The sequence below is a fragment of the Xyrauchen texanus genome, chromosome 29 (genome assembly GCF_025860055.1).
Source record: "Xyrauchen texanus isolate HMW12.3.18 chromosome 29, RBS_HiC_50CHRs, whole genome shotgun sequence".
Lineage (NCBI taxonomy): Eukaryota > Metazoa > Chordata > Actinopteri > Cypriniformes > Catostomidae > Xyrauchen > Xyrauchen texanus.
The window spans coordinates 38,759,730-38,785,145 of NC_068304.1; the positions used below are offsets into that span (position 1 = coordinate 38,759,730).

General features: G+C 40.5%; 1 protein-coding gene across 2 annotated transcripts in view; it reads right to left on the reverse strand.

Moving 5' to 3' along the window:
• The window catches only part of LOC127622775 (CD9 antigen-like), a 26,646-nt gene extending 11,624 nt beyond the window's left edge, over window positions 1-15,022 (reverse strand). Inside the window, exon 1 of one of the 2 annotated variants that reach the window (XM_052096866.1) lies at window positions 14,668-15,022. In XM_052096866.1, coding sequence (XP_051952826.1) covers window positions 14,668-14,736 — 69 coding nt within the window. In that variant the 5' untranslated portion in view covers window positions 14,737-15,022. Of the gene's footprint in view, window positions 1-3,006; window positions 3,466-14,667 lie in introns of those variants that run through there. The other variant, XM_052096867.1, reaches the window with a different exon arrangement.
• Window positions 15,023-25,416: the final 10,394 nt, after the last annotated feature.

Below are 25,416 nucleotides of genomic sequence, written 5' to 3' on the forward strand. Positions count from 1 at the left end.
CAACATCAGGGTTTTTCTTTTCAAGATTATTCGGTGTGTAATGGTTTATCTTGGCACGATACATCGTGAATGCACATAGTGGATTATAGTAGCATTCTATCCAATACGCACAACGTCCTACACCTACGTAACGCAGGTATACAAACGGAAATCGCTTCATAGCACCACTCTGACAGCATGCGAGAAAATGAAAGTGGTTTAATGACAGTGCACAAATGAATGAATCTATATAAAGTATAATGTTGAATATTATGTATAACAACACTATGGGGAAATATAATCCTAAAGACAAATGTCAAGTCAGATTTTGATTCCATCAGTAAATTATTATTATTTAACTGGATAAGCATGCACTCCCATTATATATGTATTTTTATAAAGATTATCATACCATAGACATCTAGTCAAACTATTATCAACTTGTACTTAAGTTGAATCAGCAAGTGTATTTGTCATCTCAACTCAATTATAGTTGTCTGAACCATAGACTGTAAAAAAAGATGGCCGACGCCCCTTCGCTCTTTTCCATTGGTGAGAACTGAAGCCGCCAGTGTCCCGATATGGCGCTGACATCTTGGGACTTGAGTCTGCGCAGTTGCGATTTCGGGACCAGACCTGCGCAGTAGTGAGCAGGAAGTAAAGCCGCGAAATCAAGGCCCCGCCCTCACTCTCGCTGAATCAATCGCACGGACACGCCCCTGCACTTTTGACTTTTGACTTATGACGGTGTGAAATAATGAATTATAGAAATTTAGATATTCAATTTAAAGCTCCAATCTCCTCAGTCCTCCGAAGATCCCAAAAAAAAGTCAGTTGGTGCTTCAGTGACTACTTCGCTCAGAGAACCTGTCAATCACAGCTGTCAATCATGATGTCACTGCACCGTTTTTATAGCATCAAATAACTAAAAACAAACTTATTTTGAAAACAAACACTTGAAATTACATCAACGTGATAGAAACGACAGTAAATGACAGAAACTATCTTTGGAAAAAAGATATGTGAAGTGTAATTTATTTGTTTAGTTGGTCTCACGTCCCGTTGAATAACATGGGGAGGCGGGGTTTATGACCTATACTAGGACCAGCCACCGGGGGGCGATCGAGACGTTTTGGCTTCACTTTTGAGGGCTTGTGCGGCACACTTGGTCTGAACAAATACTTGCCAGCTCCCAGCATGCACTGCAACTGAATAAATAATGAGGTCAGTGTTGTAGGTTTATTTATTTATTTTTTTTGCTATTTGCAGACTTTAATTGTGCTGCTGTTGTTATGTTTGTCATTACAGTTGATTAATAGTTGTGTCTTTACTTAATGATGTTAGTTCAGTATCACCATTACTGAGATTTGTGTGTCAAGTGTTGACATCAAAGTGCCTTTAATTGATCTTTTAAGCATGTAGATTTAACAGTGACAGGCCTTAAAGTTCAGTAAAATAAAGTGAATCCAATTTAAGTTCAGCACACTAAACTGATTAAGCTCAGCTAAATAAAATGTAGTTTTCAATTACATTAAAACAGTTTGGATTACTTTTTAATTCGTAAGAAACGTATCCGATAAGTCAGTTAAACTCAAAAAAGCCCATGCAAAAAACATATATAATTCTGTATTTTCAATAAGAAGAATTATCAGCTAATATTTCCATCTGGTGTCACACTGTCCTGTTCTGGGCTGATTTATAGTCCCGGTACATAGCCGATGGATCACTTAACACTTTTAAGAACCGTACTTTTAACTACATTTTAAAGGAAAGGAACTGTTTAGCGTATGTCTTTAAAGTAATAATAATAACACTTTCAAATCTGAACTTTTCTTGATTTGTGAAGTTTAGTACCATGAACCAAACCGAATCCTGAGATGATTGAGTTGTTACACACCTAAAGTTTATGCAATTTTTGTAAATATTGCATAACATAAGTGTTCGTTTCACTTTAGAAATATATGATCATCTGATCTGCTGCTTAATTATGTTTATCTGCATTTATTTCTGCTTTCCTGCTCTCCAGATATCATTATCGGCCATTGAAAAACCCACATTTCTAGTTTCAACATTACTAGAACATCAGACCTATGTTGATTTGGAGAATAAAAACTAGCTACACACCATGTCACCCACATTTGGTAACAAATGTAACAGATTTTAGATGAAGCCACATTGAGAGCCCCAATATCTCTAGGATTTAACCATATAGGTGCTTAAAAATGAAGATCCAAACAGGCAAGTTTGGTTCTGAACCAGAATATGAAAGGAGATTATGATATCTTTAATACTCCTGAAATTAAAAGGACAAACAAACTCATTAAAACTGGCAGGGTAAGAAGTTATCGCCATTAATGTATCCATGTCATGTGGTTAAGGCAACAAATAGAAACCTTGAAATATATGCTTGGCTTCCATTTTTAGAGCTAGAAATATTGAATCATGTGAAACTTTGACACCTCTGCCAAGACTCTCTAAAACATCTGGTGGTTTGACCCAAAATAACTGCAGGTGCTTTATTACAATGTCAAGCCAGCTTAGTGTGTTTGGGGCAGCAATAGCATTTGATTTGAAGTTAATGTACGAAAACACAAACAAACAGATGTATCCAGGCCTTTACACTGACCAATCATCTTTCAGGCCTTCAGTAGTGGTCTAATGGACTTTTATACAGGCTAAAGGCACGTTCCTCATCATATCACATGACATATTTAGCTTCAGTCATGTCCTACTCTGAATGTAAATGTTTCATTGTAAAAGGTCAATGCCCACTCTTTGATACATTCTATCTGACCTAATTCTTTCATTTGAAAATGTAAAGTTCTAAAAACAGTTCCAAATCTCCATGCCAACGCTTAGCTAAACAAACAAACACTCACTCTTACAACATTCCATGGCAACCACATTCACCCCTCTGTTCCTCATTTTACACCCAAACACAAAACTAGCATTTATTTACACATGAATGTTGACATGATTATTTCACACAGTGACACAGATATGACACAGATATGCAGGAGTACCTACCCAGAAGAGCAAGTTGAAGATAAACAGTGCATATTTGACATATTTTGGACATCCATAAACTCCCATTTTCCAACTGTCCAAGTCACTTTTGTCTTCAGGGAAACAAGCAGACCTTTGTGTGCGTTCCTGTGTGTATAAATAACCTGTCTCTGCGTTTATAAAAATGTACCTGTGCAAGCGAAACACAAAACTACTAATCTGCAAGAAACTGAAAACATATTTTGCTCACAAAGGTGTTGTTTGTCCGTCACACACTTCCTCCCTTAATTTGAAAAGGAAAGTGTTAGTGGCTTGCGCAATCTTGTGCGTGTGGGTGTGTACACGTGTTTGGCTCAGAAATCTGATCAGGTTTAGTCAGACGAATTCCCATAAGAAATCTGCCAGTCAAACGGGACGGCTGTGGCTCAGTTGGTAGAGCTGGTTGGCAACTAATCGCAGGGTTGGTGGTTCGAATCCTGGCCCACATGACTCCACATGCTGAAGTGTCCTTGGGCAAGACACTGAACCCCAAATTGCTCCCAATGGCAGGCTAGCACCTTACATGGCAGCTCTGCTGTCATTGGTGTGTGGATGTGTGTATGAATAGGCAGGACCTCCTGCCAGTGGGCGTTCGACACTTCACGTGGCCTTAACGTGCACATAGCCTGGCACAAGCATCGTGGTGACGTCACCGCCACTTAGTGGTGAATGGCGGTTGTTTGTTTTTTTTGAATGGGTGAATGAGTCACAGTGTAAAGTGCTTTGAATACTGTTAAGGCTTAAATAGGCGCTATATAAGTGCAGACCATTTACCATAAAAGTAATCTATAAGAATCCAGTGGTTTATTCCATGTCTTCAGAAGTGATCCAGTCAGTTTTGGGTGTGAACAAATAAAAATATAACACCTTTTTCACTGTCCATCTTGCCAGTGCAATCTCTAGACACGATCATGGTTTCAAGCATGATTACACTTCGTAGTGATTTTCACCTTTGTGGAGTGCAAGATGGTGCTAGGAAGTGTAATCAAGCTTAAATCATGATCGCCAGTGAGATTGCTGATGTCAAGATTTATGGTGAAAATAGTTCAATTTTCATTTATTCTCACCCAAAACAGATTCGATCGCTTCTAAAGATGAGGATAACCACCGGAGACACCATTTGGTCACTTGCAGCTGAGATATTCTTCTAAAAATGAAAGTCACACACATCTAAGATGGGGTGAGGGTGAGTAAATGATGAGAGAATTTCATTTTGGGGTGAACTCACCCTATAAGTTATTAAAAATAAAAATACATACAATTGAGTTTACACAAAACAATGATTGAATATACCTCTTCTGTGATGAACATGTTAATAAGTGCTGAGGTCAGTAAGTCATTTTGATATATTTGTTTGTGGGGCTTAATGTAAAAAATGTCATGTGGCGTAACTGTCCTGAGAAAGTAAAAATAAGCCCGAGGAAACTTGAACGCTCAAGCTAAATACACTCATGCATTCAAGGTGAATCAAGGAAATTACTTCAATACCTTTTACTTGATGGTTACACCACGTAACATTTTTAAAGTAGCCTAATTATATATTTTTTAGCGGGCATCTCATTAGTGTAACAGGCCTGCTGGTCTCGTGCTCGTGTGGGCACGCGCTCGAGTTCGGAGGAGGTGCTAACAAATGCAGGTACAATATTTTCGAGAGGGGGTATTAACATTTAAAGGTATGGCGTCTTACGTCTTGGTGCCACTGGCACATGCCATTTGAAGTTGTGGCACATCCGGTGGCATATCCAGTGTCATGTTTATTCTGTTGGTTCCTGTTTTTCACGTCTCTCATTTTGAAAAGTTGTCATGTGTTTTCCTAGTCATGTGATGTCCTATTTTCCCTCCATGTTCATGTGTCTTGTTTTCATTGGTTCGTTGTTTGATTGCTTTGTTATTAGTTCTAGTTTGTAATTGGTTAAGGTTATTAGTCTTGTTAATTGGTTTATGTTCACCCATCTCTGTGTATTTAAGCCCTCATGTTTGCCATCGTCTCTTGTCTGGTATTGATGTTTGTTTAGTAGCATTTTTAAAGTTCATGTTATGTTTAAGCCATGCCAAGTCTAGTTTAGGTCAAGCCGCGTTTATGTTCAGCCACGTTTTAGTCATATTAATGTCTAGTTTAGTTGTCATTTAAAGTTAGAGTCTTGTTTGACGTTGCTACTGTTATTAGCCAACTCACTCAATCTCGCTAAATCCATCTTGTTTGAAAGAGCATTGATATGCATTTCTATGGAAATGAGTTGCCTCTTTATTGAACTCTTTCGTGGTAATCGACATCATCTTTACTTGGTAATACCTAAGGTCATTTAAAGAACAAATACATTAAACGCAGAAACACTATTGTTTTTTTCGTTGACACGTCAGTCAGAATGAAAGCCCTGAGCTACTGGAGACCACTTCATTTTGTGGTAAGTGGGTGGAGGTGTTACAATTGGTTTTAAGATGTAAGCCGCAAGCCGCATAGAGCCGTATAGAGCTTCCTATAGCAATAGTTCAGTCTGGTTCTTAAGCAGTTTTTGTTTTACGTCCATGAATCAAAACTGATGATTTGATGGGCTTTTAGAAAGACATAGCAGAGTGGTAGATGGATTTACTGAAGTCATCTTGCAATTTGCACAATCTATTGCATGTTCATATAAAAGCAGGAATTAACTTTCAATATCAATTCTAGGGAGCAGTTTTCCTTTTCAGATCAACAATTGTTGTCGGTCATGCATTTAGTCATGTTTAGCATCGAAGTGGCTGATCTCTTATCAGAGGAAAGCCAAAAACAACTGTGGAGTATTTGTGTGCACCATGAGAAATTAAGAAAGTTACAATAAACCGTTATTTACATTTTTGTAGTTAGAAATGTTGCTTGGCATCAGATATTATTTTTAGCACATAACTGGTAATCTGGTAATCAGAAGGACACTGGTTCGATCCCCACAGCCACCACCATTGTATGGAGCCAAATCAATCTCATTAATAACTCACGCACAAAAAAATGATTCACACATGCGTAGACATTTTCACATGCATGAAACCTAATTGACGTACACCAAAAAAAAAATCACGTGCGTGAAAAAAAAAAAAACATTCACAAAAAGCTATTCACATGCGCAAAATAAAAGTATGCATACGTAAAATACATTTTACAAACGCAAAACATACTTCATAGATATACAACTAGTCGCAAAAAGTTTCAAATGTACGAGTCTATACATGAATCTGAATGTGCAAATCGTCATTCACGTGTGAATCACCTCGGATTTGTGTGTGTGTGTTTTTGAGACTTCCCTGTCAGAGATCTCTTCCCACGTGGGTCTGTCGTACTCTTTAGCCAATCAGATGCGAGCTTAACCAATCATATCATAAGCCACTGATTCTGCGCACCTTTTGCGCAATATGGATTAATTAGAAGCCTTGACGTCAGTAATCCAGCGAGGCGAGCGAAGAACGGGAAGTAATTTTTTTTTTGTGCTGCTATTATTATTATTATAGATTTTTGTTTTTTTCTCAGTATTAGTAAGTTGCCTATTTTATTTATTCAATAAAAGTACCAATACTGTCCTCATTATGTTTTCGGTCACAATACATTATTGTCCAAAAACATTTCACTTCACTTACCCGTGCTTCCCGTTCTTCGTTCGCCATGCTGGATTACTGATGTAAAGGCTTCATTTCCTGCCCCTGGAGTTTTAAATATTAAAGGGTAACAACTAAACCCTAAACCAAATTTTTTTAGTTAATGATCTGTAAGCATGGGGCTTTAATAGTACTGGTCATTGATTCAAGTAATTTTTTTGACATTTGTGTATAAAGTGTTTTAATTCTACAATATATGGTGTAAAAACGTCTGAGTGCTGCCCTCTTCAGGTTGAACGGTGGCTACTGCAGTTGAATTTTCCTATTGGCTGTTGCGGTACTTCGTGACGTAAGCGGTGACAGCTGACGTAAGCAGGTTCCAGCTCACCACGCCAGATTCATGTACATGTCGTCTTGCGACCGTGTGAGGAATAATAATAATAACATAGAGTCTGACAGCAGCTGTCAATTAATCCGTCACTACGAGTCTTAAAGGGTAACTAAACACCTGCTCAGAGTCTGACTCCACCCACTAGAAATATTTGAAAATGCAGGAAAAGTGGGCAGACCCCGGCGGGGATAGAGTGAACGAACCGAGTGCGGGGCTGAGCGGGGTGGGGGGGGGGGGGAGGCACCTGAGACTCGTAGTGACGGATTAATTGACAGCTGCTGTCAGACTCTATGTTATTATTATTACTATGGCAAGCCCTTTTAACATTTAAAAGCTAGACTGGATATGTGTTGCAGATATCTGTAATTCAGTTTTGCCTAGTCAAAAAGAACATTTCAGATATCCGAAACTACATTCTTCCTATCCATAATTGTCATTTCAGATATCCACAAAGTCATTCTTCCTAGGACAAATGACGTCACTTTTGCCATTCATTTGTATGGGGTTTATCATTACAGATATCTACAATTCAGTTGCAGATATCCACTATGTGAATTATGGATATCTGCAACTGAGTTGTAGATATCTGTAATTCCAGTTTGTGATATCTACAATTTGATTCTGACTAGTCATAAACTCCAGTTCAAGATATCTTTAATTCACCTCAATTCAAGATATCTACATGTTCCTTTTCAGATATCTTAAATTAAGTTTTGACTAGGCTGAAATTATGTTGTAGATATCTGTAACTGGAATTATGACTAGTCAAAATAACGTTGTAGATATCTCAAACTGGAGTTAGTGATAGTCATAATTTAATTGTAGATATCTATTATCAATTTATAGATATCTTGAAATGAATTTTGATTAGAGATATCTAAAATTTGAGATATCTGTAACTTTCATTCTGCCTAGTCAAAATGTAATTACAGATATCTCTATCTGTAGATTCGACTGGTCACAGTTACGGTACAGATATCTTGAATGACAATTCCAACTATCCAAAATGTAATTACGACTAGTCAGAAAGACGTTGTTGATATCTACAATGTTAATTCCGGATAGTCAAACTTTGCTTTTAAATGTTAAAAGGGCTTGCCATATATTCCTCACACGGTCGCAAGACGACATGTACATGAATCTGGCGTGGTGAGCTGGAACCTGCTTACGTCAGCTGTCACCGCTTACGTCACGAAGTACCGCAACAGCCAATAGGAAAATTCAACTGCAGTAGCCACCGTTCAACCTGAAGAGGGCAGCACTCAGACGTTTTTACACCATATATTGTAGAATTAAAACACTTTATACACAAATGTCAAAAAAATTACTTGAATCAATGAGCAGTACTAATAAAGCCCCATGCTTACAGATCATTAACTAAAAAAAGTTGGTTTAGGGTTTAGTTACCCTTTAATAAAACTATTCGTTCCTTACTTCAAAAAGACATTGTCACTATGCCAAACTGTTTATTGGAATAGACTGGTGGAAGGTTTATTATGGAAGGCCATCTGGGCTTTACCAAACAAATATTTATTAGGAAATAACTTTCAAAATCTTACACCGATTCTACCCAGTTCATATTTTTCTTGTTAAATTTAAAAAAGATATTGATTTGAACTGTTATTTGTGCAATACATTGCCTGAGACTTTATTTTGGCATTGTGCTCATGCATAGGCGGAGTTTGACATTCGAGCCAGGGGGGGCAAAAAAAAAAAAATCATTGTAGCAGCTGGGACCTGCATGGCTTATCAATAGACCTTTTTCACACTCCAGGTTTTGGAACGCGGAAGTAAACGATTGCAGGGTAAACTTCGACAGCGGTGAATGGGAGATCACAGCAAATATTATTTTCACTTACCCATTTGCCCCAAGACCAAAAGAAAAAAATCAACTATTACGTTTGAATGACTTTCCAGAAAAGGAGAAAAATAGAGAGTGGTGGAATAAGACGTTAAAATTTCAGATGATGCCAAATTTACTGTCACTCCCTCAACAGCTTTAATAGAAACCCCCTCACAGCTGTGGTAATTAATTTTTAACGAATTCCATGGTAATATAACACAAAGCATAATGTTATAAATTTACTCTCAATATTTTAAAAATTAATAAAATAAAATTATTCGTGAGATTTACGCTGCTACATAAGGCGGAAACGCGTCATCGCCGTCTGTGAAAAAGGTCTATTGGGGAACTCAGCACTAGCACATATGGACAAAACAAACATGCTAAATAAACACATATTTATTTTTAACCCAAGAAAAAACAGTAGGCCTACAATACAATCATATTTGTAAACCGGTAGAACTTCGCATAAACAGCCACATGACTTCGCATCGCATCTTCGTTCGGAACTTCGGACACAATTAGGATCAATGAAATGTGGACCACTTTTGCACTGTTAAAATATTATCTTCATCCAAAACGAGAAGATTTTTAAAGTTTTTCTTTCCTTTTTTCAAAACACATTGTGGTAATGAGAGGGATTAAAAAACAAGTTAGGCCTATATTTCGCATTTTGTTGTACTTCATGAAACACTTAAAACATTTTGAGAGGGAAAAATTAACAGTCACACAATACTCTCCACTTTTGAAACACATTGTGGCAAAGTTATATTTCGCATTTTGTTGTAGCCTACTTCATGAAACATTTGGGACAGCTGTGTTTTTCTCCAAGATCATCTTTGTTGGGGTTACCTGCAGCTAGCGCATCTGTGGGCGTGGAGTGAACGTCAGGACTGCTAGCGGTTGCTGCTGCTGATCCAGAGCTGCTCGGTGTTCCCTCCAATTTCACAGCAGTGTCTGTTTGCATATCGTCATCATCGGTTACTGTTGTTTGTGTTGTATCCTTAGATCCCGATGACTGACTATTTGTGTCATTTGGAGCTCGACGTTTTAAAAATCTCCTTATGCCCATATTTTGGTGTAACGAGTCCGACCACATAACTGCGCTATTACATGGTAGCTGAGAATCGCTGGATTTACGTTAGCCTATCACATGACCCAGAGCCCTGATTTTTTTTTTTACTAAAGCAGTATATAAAATCAGATGTATTACCTACCACCATTTAGTTGTTTTGTTTTATTTAAAATATTTATAATATCTTTTTTTTAAACAATGCAATATGTTTTTTTGTTGAAAAAATGCAATTACCTGTTTCAGCCACCAGGGGGGGCAATGCCACCCCCGCAAACTCCGCGCCTGTGCTCATGTAAGGACATTTTGGAAAGATTTGACCAGATTTATAATTGATAACATTGAACCCACTTTTTCCTTATGTTTAGATAACATTATATTTGGTTTTACTAATATCCCCTCAAATAAAAGGAAAGAATACTATATTATAAATTTAATTTTAATTTTTGCTAAATTTCATATACATAAATGTAAGTACAGTAAATCCCAACCTTTGTTTTTGGTTCTTGAAAAAGAAATTCAAATATATATAAAGACTATTTTTCATTCACATAATAAGAAAGCAATTAAAACTGTTTCTATATGTGAGTCCTTCAATATATTTACATGATGTTTAGCCTTCACCCCTGGCTGTATTGTTTTTCTCTTTATATATGTATTATTGTAGTTTTTGACTGTACATTGACTTTGTTTGTTTGAATCTTAATAAAAAAATATTATTATTTTTTTTTTTAAAAGGCTTAATTTCCGTTCTAATTAATCCATATTGCGCAAAAGGTGCGCAGAATCAGTGGCTTATGATATGATTGGTTAAGCTCGCATCTGATTGGCTAAAGAGTACGACAGACCCACGTGGGAAGAGATCTCTGACAGGGAAGTCTCAAAACCACACACACGCAAATCCGAGGGGATTCACACGTGAATGACGATTTGCACATTCAGATTCATGGATACACTCGTACATTTTAAACATCCGAAACTTTTTGCGACTAGTTGTATATCTATGAAGTATGTTTTGCGTTTGTAAAATGTATTTTACGTATGCATACTTTTATTTTGCGCATGTGAATAGCTTTTTGTGAATATACATTTTTTTCACGCACGTGATTTTTTTTTTTTTTGTGTACGTCAATTAGGTTTCATGCATGTGAAATTGTCTACACATGTGTGAATAATTTTTTGTGCGTGAATTATTTATGAGATTGATTTGGCTCAATATTTACATGTCGGTTTACATATAGATTGCATTTCATTTATCAAATGAAACCGTTATTTGTAACAGTATCTGGAAGTTCATTGACTTAACATTTTACCTTACAGGACTTCACGAAGAAACCGTAAAAGTAAATGCAGTGCATCACTGGTGACGTGCAGTGGTGAAGCTAGGGGGTGGGCGTGGCCACCATGGACCGAAGCCTGACCACCCCATTGGCCACCTCACTCGCAATTGCTGTTTTAGTCATTTTTTTGGTCTTAACATGTGCGCACACAAAGGTCGCCGCAGCTCTCCATCCCGTGTGTCATTGTATCCACTTACACGCCCCCCTTTTCTTTAGTCAAAAGCAACAGTCAAGGTTACAATAAAAGTGAGGGTGGCCCATGTTTGGAGGGTGTAAAGGCAGAACTTAAAAGCTTATAATTTAATAAAAGCACTTACATTTTTCTCAAACTTTTGTATTATTCGAGCTGGGAAGTTAAAAACATAAAACCATAATAACATTTTTTTTAAAAATCACTGTTTTTATGGTCGTTTTAGTGTTTGTTGATATTAAATTGTCATGGCAACACGGTTGTACAATAGGATATAACTTTGCACAGAAAAGGTTAGTAACCTATTTTACCACACTATAATCATATACACATATTATTTGTGTCCTGTGGCTATACTTTTGAAACAGTGAGTATGTTTATGTATTGGCCCCATTCACTTCCATTGTGGCAGGGCAGAGGGCGGGGCCGGGTCGTGATTCCACACATCTGGCTCTCCCCCCCCGAAAGCGATAAGGCCGACCGGAGACGGCAGTGCATCAGAGAGAGTGTTACGGACAGCTGTCCGACACCTGTGTGTGTTTGTCTATTTGGTTATTAAAATATTATTTACATTGTAAAGCTAAATGGACAAGATAGGATGTTTTCGTCCTCTTGGATTAGGCTGTGCTCACTGTTAGGAACAGGAAATGAACAGTTTTGTATTTGTAAAGACACCATATGCAACCTAATGCCTCCCAAAACAATGTTCACAAGTAAACTTTGTATGTGCATTGCATGTTTTTGCAAGAGTATAAAACTGTGTAATTAAGCACTCTTTCTCTATAAAGCCTTTGACAAAGGCATACATATAACATCTCTGTGTGTGATCAGATGAAGGCACAGATAACCTCTCTGTGCAAGAAGACACATAATCTCTCTTTGTGTTATCTAATGAAGATCATTAAAAGCACGTGTATCCCAAACTTCATCTCCCACTTTCTCTCTTCTCCTTGACCTCATCCTCAAGTATGAGAAAAAAATGGCACTCTATTCTTATTGACACACCATAGCACCCAAATCCCTTTTACCAGTAAATTATTTCACATATAGAGTTAAGTCTATTTACTCTCACGCCTGCTGGAGAGGTTTACAGTGTAAATGTAAGTGCTATTGGCTAAATGGGTACGAGTCTCAATGCAGGAACGTCTACAAGTTCATTATAAATACAGATAAATCAATGATAATATGTAGGAAAATATTCACATTGGTGGCTTTGATATATTTGAGTTATGTATTAGATATAAGCATTTATTTCTGTTTTGCATAGGTGAAATGTATGCATTGATTTTAATGACTTGAGTAGACATGTTTTTGGCATCCTGCTGTACAGTACATTCATATAATAATGGGAAACATTTTGGTTTTAGACGGCATCTCTAGACCTATATTAACACTGAATTGTGAGGTACCAGTTCATAGATGCACAGGACACTTGTAATGTACAGGAGGTATCTTTCATATAGTCATTCCAGACAAAGGATGATAGATGTCACTGTATAATCATGCATGACATTCCCACATTGACACATAATGGTGATCACAATTACATATTAACCATACAAATATGAGACATAAGTTGTCAGTGCAGTGACAATGGCAATAGGGGTGATAAACTTTTCAAAATAAAACAAAATATTTTTTTAAGCAAAGTATTAAAACACCAACATGTTGATGACAGAATGGCTTCATTAAAAGGAAATACATTTTGTGCATACGCGTATTACAACGGGACACCTAAGCTACAGCATAAAACAATCCTTTTTGAAGGTTCAATACAATTTAAGTACGGTTAGCATGATAAAAGCGAATGACTGGTGTGGCAGGGCGGAGCCGAGTCGTGATGCTACACACCCGGCCCCTACTCAGGCTAATTAGCCCTCGAAAGGGGTAAGGGCCGACCGGAGATGGCAGTGCGACAGAGAGAGATTTACAGGGAGCTGTCCGACACCTGTGTGTGTACTTGTCTTTTTGGTTATGTACATTATTCAATTATAATTTATATTGTCAAGCCGGGTTTTCGCCTCATCCTTTCCCTTTTACCTTGTTACACCGGTGCTGAAACCCGGGAAAGGGGAGGGATGCGCCGTAGTGGAGTTCTCACCAGTACCATCCACCCCAAAGGAGCAGCCGCGGCCATCCGCTGGAGGATTGCCTCCGATCTGCCCGGGGAGGCACGGCTGGCGTCCGCTAGAGGGTGGAGGAGTGGCCGAGGACCAAGCTACGGCATATCGGAGAACCGGCAAAAATGCATTTTACTGTGTTTTTTTGGGCAGTACTTCACTGTCACAGTGAGCACCCGTTGTTTTTTATTTTTATTGTTGTTTCCCCCTGCCCCTCCCAGATTCAGGAAGGCGGGGATGACCTGCCAGCAGACGAGCCAGAACAACTTCGAACGGCATGTGCCAGTGGCACCAAAACGTAAGATGCCATACCACTAAATGTTAATACCGCTACTGATATGGGACCAAATTCCCCCCATACACACAATGTCAAAGTGTGCAAATGACTCTCAAATACCCCACAACAAATGCTGTTTAAAGTGAGTTTGTCCATGGGATTATCATACTCTACAAATATACCAGCAGATTACAGACAATCTAGGCCAAATGCTCACATAAACCCTCGGGGCCACACACACACACACACATTTGCTTTTATATCATTGTGGGGACTCTACATAGACTTCCATGCATTTAATGGATTTTATACGGATATAACGATCATTTCTATCCTCTAACCCAAACCCTAAACCTCTCAGAAACCATTTAGCATTTTCAAAAAAACATTGTTTAGTATGTTATAAGCCATTTCCCTTGTTGGGACCGCTGGCTGGGCTCCGAAAGGTAGGTGATCTCACGTTTTACTGTCCTTATGGGGACATTTGGTCCCCACAATGGAGGTTAAACACAAACACACACACACACATATACACACACACACATATATACACACACACATATATACACACACACACACATATATACACACACACACACACTTTTATTTGCATGCCTGGGAGACTGAAATTAAAGATGAAAACATTAAAATGAGTTAAGCCAAACGGGTGCAAACGTATTGCTTGGCTTCACACAGACGTTTTCATATCATCAAAATAATAATAATAATAATAATAGTCATTGATTACATGAACTGTATGAACTTGCATTTAACCTATTAATCGGTAGGACAAAGGCGCGCGCAAACCGCTGGCACATCAATAATTAACAAACAAAACACACTCACCCAGAATATGAAATTGAAGACGAACACCAAGTACTTGACGCACATCTCTCCTCCGTTCAAGGCAGCCATCACACCCGTTAATAGACACACAGAAAAGGTGGGGAAAAAATCACGGGGGCAGCGCGAGGCTTCGGTTCCGTCCCGGTGTCTCGCAGGCTGCTCGCGCGTATGGCTGTGCCACTTGACTTTATCGATGCGCGAGTGATTGGATCGAGAGTGCCTATAAACGCCACGGAAAACACTCAACACAAATTCATTCACTCATTCATTCCTTTTGTCAGTGATTAACTTTTGCAAGATTGCGCTAAAGTCAAACGCGCCAAGGGTGAAACACACACGTACGCATGCACGCGCGTTTTTATTCATAGGGAATTACGTCATACTGGAATGACGTCACCCAGTGGTTTCCGCTCAAGCAATGTTTCATGAAGTGGAAGGGGGATTATTTCCACATTGAGGGTGGCAATGACTTCATTGTTTTCAGAGAATTAGACAAATAGATTGTGTAGTTTAGTTTCATTATGTACGTTCAAAGAGCTGCGAGAGCTTGTATGGAATGAAATTAGTCTCAAAACGGCTGTATGTTTCTGTTTTGTGTGAAAGAGTGAGATGGACAGAGATATTAGCTGTGTCCCAATCCACCCCCTATTCACTAAATAGTGCACTATTTCGGGTGTCTGCCATTTTGTAGTGGTGTCCGAATTAATTCCCTACATCTAGTTCCCTTAATTTGTTCACTCATTCTTACCCACAATGCAATCTGATTTCGAGGGTACATACGATGTACCATAGATATTATATAGAGACTAGATACCCTATTGGCCGCTGCGCACTGAGAAATACGGCCGCCATCTTAAACCGGTCGTACTCCTAGTTTCGTTGCGCTGCAGCAGTTAAGATGCCAGAGCACTGTGGAGCATTTTCCTGTTCTAATCGGCGGATCATCGCAAATAGGGCCAGGGGGATTACTTTTCACAAGTAAGTTTTAACATTACCGTACTATTGGTTGTATTTTGTGAATAGAATATTACCAGATAATTGAGAAGGAGCAAGGATCTTTGATATTACTGTACTGAAATCGTAGCCAGCTAAAGTTAGCTAGGTGTGTGTGTGAGAGAGTGAGAGTGTGTGTGTTTGTGTGAGAGAAAGTGTGTGTGTGTGAGAGAGTGAGAGTGTGTGTGTGTGTGTGTGAGAGAGAGAGTGTTTGTGTGTGAGAGTGTGTGTGTGTGTGAGAGAGAGAGTGTGTGTGTGTGTGTGTGTGTGTGAGAGAGAGAGAGAGAGTGTGTGTGAGAGAGAGATAGTGTGTGTGTGTGTGTGTGTGTGAGTGAGAGAGAGAGAGAGAGAGTGAGTGATGTGTGTGTGTGTGTGTGTGAGAGAGAGAGAGTGTTTGTGTGTGAGAGAGTGTGTGTGTGTGTGTGAGAGAGAGTGTGTGTGAGAGAGAGATTGTGTGTGTGTGTGTGTGTGTGTGAGAGAGAGAGAGACAGTGTGTTCGTGTTTGTGACTGTTCATGTTTGTGTGTGTGCGCTTGTTTGTTTGTGAGAGTGTGTGTGTGAGAGAGAGAGAGAGAGAGAGTGTGTGTGTGAGAGAGAGAGTGTTTGTGTGTGAGAGAGAGTGTTTGTGTGTGTGAGAGAGAGAGTGTGTGTGTGTGTGTGTGTGTGAGAGAGAGAGAGTGTGTGTGTGTGTGTGTGTGTGAGAGAGAGAGAGAGAGTGTGATGTGTGTGTGTGTGTGTGAGAGAGAGTGTGTGTGAGAGAGAGATGTGTGTGTGTGTGTGTGTGTGTGTGTGTGTGAGTGTGTGTGTGAGAGAGAGTGTGTGTGAGAGAGTGTGTGTGTGTGTGTGTGTGAGAGAGACAGTGTGTTTGTGTTTGTGACTGTTTGTGTTTGTGTGTGTGCGCTTGTTTGTTTGTGAGAGTGTGTGTGTGTGAGAGAGAGAGAGTGTGTGTCACAAATCATTATAGGGCCTAAATAGTTTCTTCAACTTATTAAAATATCTTACTTTACTGCAACTATCTGTTTCTGATTCTTTATCATATTTATAGTGTGTGATTTATAAAATACCTTATATCCTACATCACATATTTTGATTTTGGATGTCTGGTCACTTTATATCTTATATCAGAATATTAGCTATATTACTGTTAAGCCTACTATGAATATTAAAATACACCGAACCATGTGTCCTGTATCATAGCTACATGAATGACCTTTGCAGCAAAAAAACTCTGCGTGAAAATCAGTTCGGTATTCAGTGAGGTATGATTAATTAAATGCGCTGACAGTTCATTGCACCCGCCATACTGTTTACACTGAGTGGAGCGGGTGACCGGTCTAAGATGGCGGCGCCGCGGCTCGTCCGCGCCAGTAGGCAGAAGCGGTCGACAGGGCGTCTATCTATATGATGTCTATGTGATGTACCCTCTCCAACCCCTATTTCCCACAATCCAATTTTTACAAATGTAAGTAACTATTTTATAAATGCAAATAAATCTGTATTAAGATATAAAAAAAGTTAAATTATACATATTGATGGATTAATTTATAATTGGCCACTAACTCCGCTTAAATGCAATTTTTGACTCGAAACCAGCAAGGGTAATTTGTACGGTTGAGATTTCACGCAGCAAATGATAATTTGTTGGATTGTTCACATTTATTAATTATCACATGTAACTACTGTATTCGCATACGCATTACATTTTTACATTTATTTACATTTATGCATTTGGCAGACGCTTTTATCCAAAGCAACTTACAGTGCACTTATTACAGGGACAATCCCCCCGGAGCAACCTGGAGTTAAGTGCCTTGCTCAAGGGCACAATGATGGTGGCTGTGGGGATCAAACCAGCAACCTTCTGATTACCAGATTACCAGTTATGTGCTTAGACTACTACACCACTACATTAGAAAATAATGCACAGAAGATTTTCCTCAGAAATAAGTAGAGTTCAGTTATATTTGATATGTGTAATTTTCCAAAATTATAATCTTTAGCGGTTCTCTCATCATTTCCTCACACTTATGTCATCTCAAACTCCAATGACTTTCTTCCACAGAATTCAACAAAGATATTTTAATCGAAATATGACGTCTGTTTGTTCACACAATGCAGGTGAATGGTGACCAAATCTTTGAGTTCCAAAAAGGGCATATATATATATAAATATATATAAAGATTACAGAAATGATAACATTTGCATGGAATTTATACGAAATGAGTGTGTACTCATAGCCATTCACTATACAGGAAATAGTGAATGAGTGAACGAGCGGGCGATGTCAGACACAGACATTGTTTGTTTTGAGGTTGATACAACCTTGCATGTAAGAGGGGTTGCATGGTGTGGCTATCCGTGTGTTCATGCTGTTATAACTTGCTACTTTGTTAGAAAAAAAGAAACAGTGAGAGATTGTGTAGGACAATGGTTTTGCTCAAGTGAAATGATCACTCTCTTGGTCATTAGCGCATTAATAAAAAGTGTTTTCCAGTGCTCCGATAATATGTGCTATTGTGTGTCATAGTTATAACTTCAAGCGCTAAAATGACATTTAAAGTGCACTAAGTTTTAAAACATAAACATTTTAATATGTTGAAAATGATGTACACTCACAATAGATTAAGACCCCAGTCATATCAGAAACTAGTAGTCAACCGATATATAGCCGAAGCCCAGGGCCGGCCTAAGTCTTTATGACTTTTGGGCCTTTTATCCAAAGCGACTTACAGTGCACTTATTACAGGGACAATCCCCCCGGAGCAACCTGGAGTTAAGTGCCTTGCTCAAGGACACAATGGTGGTGGGTATGGGGATCGAACCAGCGACTTTCTAAATTTTGATGACCATCAAAATTTCCTTTCATTCACAAATCATGACAACAATCCAAGCAGGCGATCCAGGCTGTTTAAACTGTCAGGAGATCGAGGCGCTCGCTGGATCCGCACGAGCACGTGAGTGCAACTTCAAGGCTGCGTCCGAAACCAGGAAAATGCTGCCTCTGGAGGCTGTATACGAAGGTACAATGAAAATTAGGTGCTTTCCAAACTGATCCACCAATAGAAGAAATGTCTTTTTGTTTATGTTTTTCGTGTTTCAAGAACTGTCATTTTAAATTAATTTTTTAAAGCAATAATCTAAAAATATTTACCAACCCCCAGCAGGTGGGTTGACGATGAAATCAGATATCGCTCTCTGGAATACTCGAATCTGATTGGTCTGTGGTGCCATCCAGTGGTCAGATATTGCTCTGTAACAACCGCTCATCTGAGATGTATCAGACTGCTCATCCGGGATTAAGATGTATCAGACCGCTCATCCGGGATTAAGATATATCAGACCGCTCATCCGCGATTAAGATGTATCAGATCACTCATCCGGGATTAAGATGTATCAGACCACTCATCGGGGATTAAGATGTATCAGACCACTCATCCGGGATTAAGATATATCAGATCACTCATCCGGGGATTAAGATGTATCAGACCACTCATCCGGGGATTAAGATGTATCAGACCACTCATCGGGGATTAAGATGTATCAGACCACTCATCCGGGATTAAGATGTATCAGATCACTCATCCGGGGATTAAGATGTATCAGACCACTCATCCGGGGATTAAGATGTATCAGACCACTCATCCGGGATTAAGATGTATCAGACCGCTCATCCGGGGATTAAGATGTATCAGACCGCTCATCCGGGATTAAGATGTATCAGACCACTCATCCGGGATTAAGATGTATCAGACCGCTCATCCGGGGATTAAGATGTATCAGACCACTCATCCGGGATTAAGATGTATCAGATCACTCATCCGGGGATTAAGATGTATCAGACCACTCATCCGGGGATTAAGATGTATCAGACCACTCATCCGGGATTAAGATGTATCAGACCGCTCATCCGGGGATTAAGATGTATCAGACCGCTCATCCGGGGATTAAGATGTATCAGACCGCTCATCCGGGATTAAGATGTATCAGACCGCTCATCTGGGATTAAGATGTATCAGATCACTCATCGGGGATTAAGATGTATCAGACAGCTCATCCGAGATTAAGATGTATCAGACCGCTCATCCGGGATTAAGATGTATCAGACCGCTCATCCGGGATTAAGATGTATCAGACCGCTCATCCGGGATTAAGATGTATCAGACCGCTCATCCGGGATTAAGATGTATCAGACCGCTCATCCGGGATTAAGATGTATCAGACCGCTCATCCGGGGATTAAGATGTATCAGACAGCTCATCCGAGATTAAGATGTATCAGACCGCTCATCCGGGATTAAGATGTATCAGACAGCTCATCCGGGGATTAAGATGTATCAGACCGCTCATCCGGGATTAAGATGTATCAGACCGCTCATCCGGGATTAAGATGTATCAGACCGCTCATCCGGGATTAAGATGTATCAGACCGCTCATCCGGATTAAGATGTATCAGACAGCTCATCCGGGATTAAGATGTATCAGACCGCTCATCCGGGATTAAGATGTATCAGACCGCTCATCCGGGATTAAGATGTATCAGACCGCTCATCCGGGATTAAGATGTATCAGACCGCTCATCCGGGATTAAGATGTATCAGACCGCTCATCCGGGATTAAGATGTATCAGACCGCTCATCCGGGATTAAGATGTATCAGACCGCTCATCCGGGATTAAGATGTATCAGACCGCTCATCCGGGATTAAGATGTATCAGACCGCTCATCCGGGATTAAGATGTATCAGACAGCTCATCCGGGATTAAGATGTATCAGACCGCTCATCCGGGATTAAGATGTATCAGACCGCTCATCCGGGATTAAGATGTATCAGACCGCTCATCCGGGGATTAAGATGTATCAGATCACTCATCCGGGATTAAGACGTATCAGACCGCTCATCCGGGATTAAGATGTATCAGACAGCTTATCCGGGGATTAAGATGTATCAGACAGCTTATCCGGGATTAAGATGTATCAGACCGCTCATCCGGGATTAAGATGTATCAGACCGCTCATCCGGGATTAAGATGTATCAGACCGCTCATCCGGGATTAAGATGTATCAGACCGCTCATCCGGGATTAAGATGTATCAGACCGCTCATCCGAGATTAAGATGTATCAGACCGCTCATCCGGGATTAAGATGTATCAGACCGCTCATCCGGGATTAAGATGTATCAGACTGCTCATCCGGGGATTAAGATGTATCAGACCGCTCATCTGGGATTAAGATGTATCAGACAGTTTATCCGGGATTAAGATGTATCAGACAGCTCATCCGGGGATTAAGGATGCATATCGCTCTGTCCCACGTGCAGTTTTGGGACTCTCTGATCACTGTCTAGTACACCTTCTCCCGACCTACAGGCAGAAATTAAAATAATCAAAGCCAGTTGTAAGGACTGTAAGGAGATGGACTAATGAACCAGAGCTGGAACTACAAGCCTGCTTTGACTGGAGTGTTTTTGAAGCTGCAGCTACAGACCTGGACGAGCTCACAGATACTGTTACATCATACATCAGTTTCTGTGAGGACATGTGCATCCCTACTAGGACATTTTTATCATTCAACAATGATAAACCATGGTTCACAGGAAAACTCAGACAGCTTCGTCATGCCAAAGAGGAGGCTTACAGGGGTGGGGATAGAGTCTGTATAATCAGGCCAGGAACACACTGAATAGGGAAATCAGAGTGGCTAAAAGAAGCTACTCTGAGAAGCTGAAAAACACGTTTTCAGCTAACGACCCTGCATCAGTGTGGAGTGGCCTGAAACAGCTTACTAATTACAGGACTCCTACCCCCAACCCTGTGGTGGACCAACGACTGGCTGATGACCTGAATGTGTTCTATTGCAGATTCGAAAGGCCCAATTTCACACCTCACACGCACTCAGACCTTCTTTTCACACAGACATTAACACCTCCTGCAACCCCCCTCCTCCCCCTTCCTGCTACACTACCTGCACTCAAGATCTGTGAGGACGATGTGTGCCGTGTCTTTCGGAAGCAAAGGTCAAGGAAGGCTCCAGGCCCAGATGGCATCTCCCCAGCGTGCCTTCGTTCCTGTGCTAACCAACTGGCCCCCATCTTCACTCAGATCTGCAATAGATCACTGGAGCAGTGTGAAGTCCCATGCTGCTTCAAACACGCCGTTATTATCCCTGTCCCTAGTTAACCTGTTGCCCTGACATCTGTGGTCAGGCCCGCCGACAGGGGGGGACAAACGGGTCTGTTGTCCCGGGCCCAGGGTAGGGGGGGGGGGCCCAGAACTGGGCCCTCATTAAATTATGGAATAATTGTTAAAAAATAAATAAAATAGGCATATTTGTGGAAAAAAATATCTAATATTTGAGTTACATAAAAGCTTTTTATTTGTTTTCTTCCTAATTGTCCTTGAAATAGTGGTCAAGAACCCCCGCCCACCCCCAAAACAAAAATGGTTTGGCCACTGATCAAAATTTGATGTTGTCATTTGATTTGAAGTTCAGTAGGCTAACGTTACGATCAAAATGTCCGGTCAGCACAAGTCTGGTGCTCAGAAAAGAAAAGAAAAGAGAAGAAGGGAAGAAGAAAATAGAGGCCTTCGAGATGTCCTAAACAAATATTTTAAAAAGGTGGTGACGGAGAAGCTGGAACTAACGTTAGTAAAGTCAACGTAGAGCAAGGTAAGAAACAGCGCAGCCAACGTTTATGAGTGTTGTCAAAGACCCGGTACTTCGGTACCAAGTCGGTACTAATTTTGTTTTAAACGTCACGCCACGGTACCAGGTTTTCTCAAACCCGGTACTTGATGCGCGTGCATGCCCGAAGCGCGTGCAGTTGCGTCCTCTTCATAAAAGTGCTGAGACATTGCGACCGGCGGTGCTGCTGATGTGGTGGCTGTAAATCCACTTGTTGATAAGAAAGGAGGAAAGAGACACATATGGAAATATTTTGGACATTAGCTCATAATAGCGACGCGGCGCGCTCGTTTTTACAGGCGCGCAAGTTCATTGTTGCATAGCAACGACAGACGCCACGGGAGAGCACGCGCTTGTGGAAAGGAGAAAGCGGTGCGAACTGCGCTCTCCATGATGACGAGGAAGTATTAGCAAAGAATTCATTGATTTCTAGCCCTTGCATTAGCTTTACTACTAGATATATTTATGGAGATGAGAAATAAAAAGCCGGCTGAAATGCGTCACTGTTGGCATCGGTGAACAGATAATGGGCCAGATCCGAGTCTATTTTTGCTGCGCTGCTCATGCTTAATTAAAAGTGAAAGCACACTTTTGATGGACAAAAAATAAATATGATTTCACACAAAAAGTGCCCAAAATGCACAGATTTTGCATGTCTAGTATGTTTTAACAAGAACTGCAGTAGGCTATGTCAGAAAAAAAATGAAAACATTTATAGAAAATGTACCCATTTAAACGTGTTTTTATTATTCAGTTTGGGTAAAAGTATATGGTGTTTTATAAAAAAAAAAAAAAATGGAAGTCTGCTGTAAAGTGGTTAGAACAACGGAATCGGCTAAAATCAGAATTGGCCTAGAAAATTGTAATTGGTGCATCTCTAGTATAAGAGCCTGACACAACACGTTATCTTTGACAGAAACAGTTGAGTTTGGTAGCTCCGTCAGAGAGGAATAGCAGAGGAGGGGAACAGGAGAGGAAGGGCAGAGGAGGGGAACAGGAGAGGAAGAGCAGAGGAGAGGAAGAGCAGAGGAGAGGAAGAGCAGAGGAGGGGAACAGGAGAGGAAGAGCAGAGGAGGGGAACAGGAGAGGAAGAGCAGAGGAGGGGAACAGGAGAGGAAGAGCAGAGGAGGGGAGAAGAACAAGAGAGGAAGAGCAGAGGAGGGGAACAGGAGAGGAAGAGCAGAGGAGGAGAACAGGAGAGGAAGAGCAGAGGAGGGGAGAAGAACAAGAGAGGAAGAGCAGAGGAGGGGAACAGGAGAGGAAGAGCAGAGGAGGGGAACAGGAGAGGAAGAGCAGAGGAGGGGAACAGGAGAGGAAGAGCAGAGGAGAGGAACAGGAGAGGAAGAGCAGAGGAGGGGAGAGGAACAAGAGAGGAAGAGCAGAGGAGGGGAACAGGAGAGGAAGAGCAGAGGAGGGGAACAGGAGAGGAAGAGCAGAGGAGAGGAACAGGAGAGGAAGAGCAGAGGAGGGGAACAGGAGAGGAAGAGCAGAGGAGGGGAGAAGAACAAGAGAGGAAGAGCAGAGGAGGGGAACAGGAGAGGAAGAGCAGAGGAGGGGAACAGGAGAGGAAGAGCAGAGGAGGGGAACAGGAGAGGAAGAGCAGAGGAGGGGAGAAGAACAAGAGAGGAAGAGGAGAGGAAGGGAACAGGAGAGGAAGAGCAGAGGAGGGGAACAGGAGAGGAACAGGAGAGGAAGAGCAGAGGAGGGGAACAGGAGAGGAAGAGCAGAGGAGAGGAACAGGAGAGGAAGAGCAGAGGAGGGGAACAGGAGAGGAAGAGCAGAGGAGGGGAACAGGAGATGAAGAGCAGAGGAGGGGAACAGGAGAGGAAGAGCAGAGGAGGGGAACAGGAGATGAAGAGCAGAGGAGGGGAACAGGAGAGGAAGAGCAGAGGAGGGGAACAGGAGATGAAGAGCAGAGGAAGGGAACAGGAGAGGAAGAGCAGAGGAGGGGAACAGGAGAGGAACAGGAGAGGAAGAGCAGAGGAGGGGAACAGGAGAGGAAGAGCAGAGGAGAGGAACAGGAGAGGAAGAGCAGAGGAGGGGAACAGGAGAGGAAGAGCAGAGGAGGGGAACAGGAGATGAAGAGCAGAGGAGGGGAACAGGAGAGGAAGAGCAGAGGAGGGGAACAGGAGAGGAAGAGCAGAGGAGGGGAACAGGAGAGGAAGAGCGGAGGAGGGGAACAGGAGAGGAAGAGCAAGGGAAAAGGAGAGATCTGGGCATGGGGGGGCCCATCTAAGATTATCTTGTCCCGGGCCCAGGCAAGACTGTCAGCTGGCCTGTCTGTGGTCATGAAGTCATTTGAGAGACTGGTGTTGGCCCACCTGAAGGACATCACTGGACCCTTTCTGGATCCCCTTCAATTGAGTAGTTTAGGCTGTTGTGAATTTTAATGAATGTTTTCATAATGTACCAAGTTAGAAGATTCTCTATATCATTTAGAGCATTAACTGAGAGGGGACATAAACATAATAACTAAATATATATCCAATTAAAAATAATAAAATAATGAATAAATAAATAATAAATAATTAAAATAATTAGAAAACTGAAACTAAACTCCAAAACTAAAAAAATAAAATAAATTATTTAAGTATTTATTAAGCATATATATATATATATATATGCATGTTAAATATTTTATAAAATAAGTATATATTTTAAAATTAATTATTTATTTAATTAAGTATTTAATAAGCATATATATACTTATTAAATAATATATTTAAATAATAAAATATTTATCAAATAATTAAGGAGTAAATTTAGGAGTTTAGATTTATAATAATTGTATTTTAATTAATGAAAGTGCTTCATTTAGTTTTTGTTTTGTTTCAATAATAACACAAGTGCGTGTGTGTATTAGTCATTTGTCCTTGGTCACCCCATGTCTTGCTGTGTGTTCTCTGTTATCAGCATGTGAACACTATTTATAAGTATAACTTTGCATTGTTTGTGTTGTTTATTTGCAGGTTATTGTGCTGGATGCTGTGGTGCATCAGCTGAGCAGCAGGTGGGAAGAGAAGTGTGAAATCTGCACCTGCACAGAGGAAACAGACAGACACATCGCTCAGTGTGT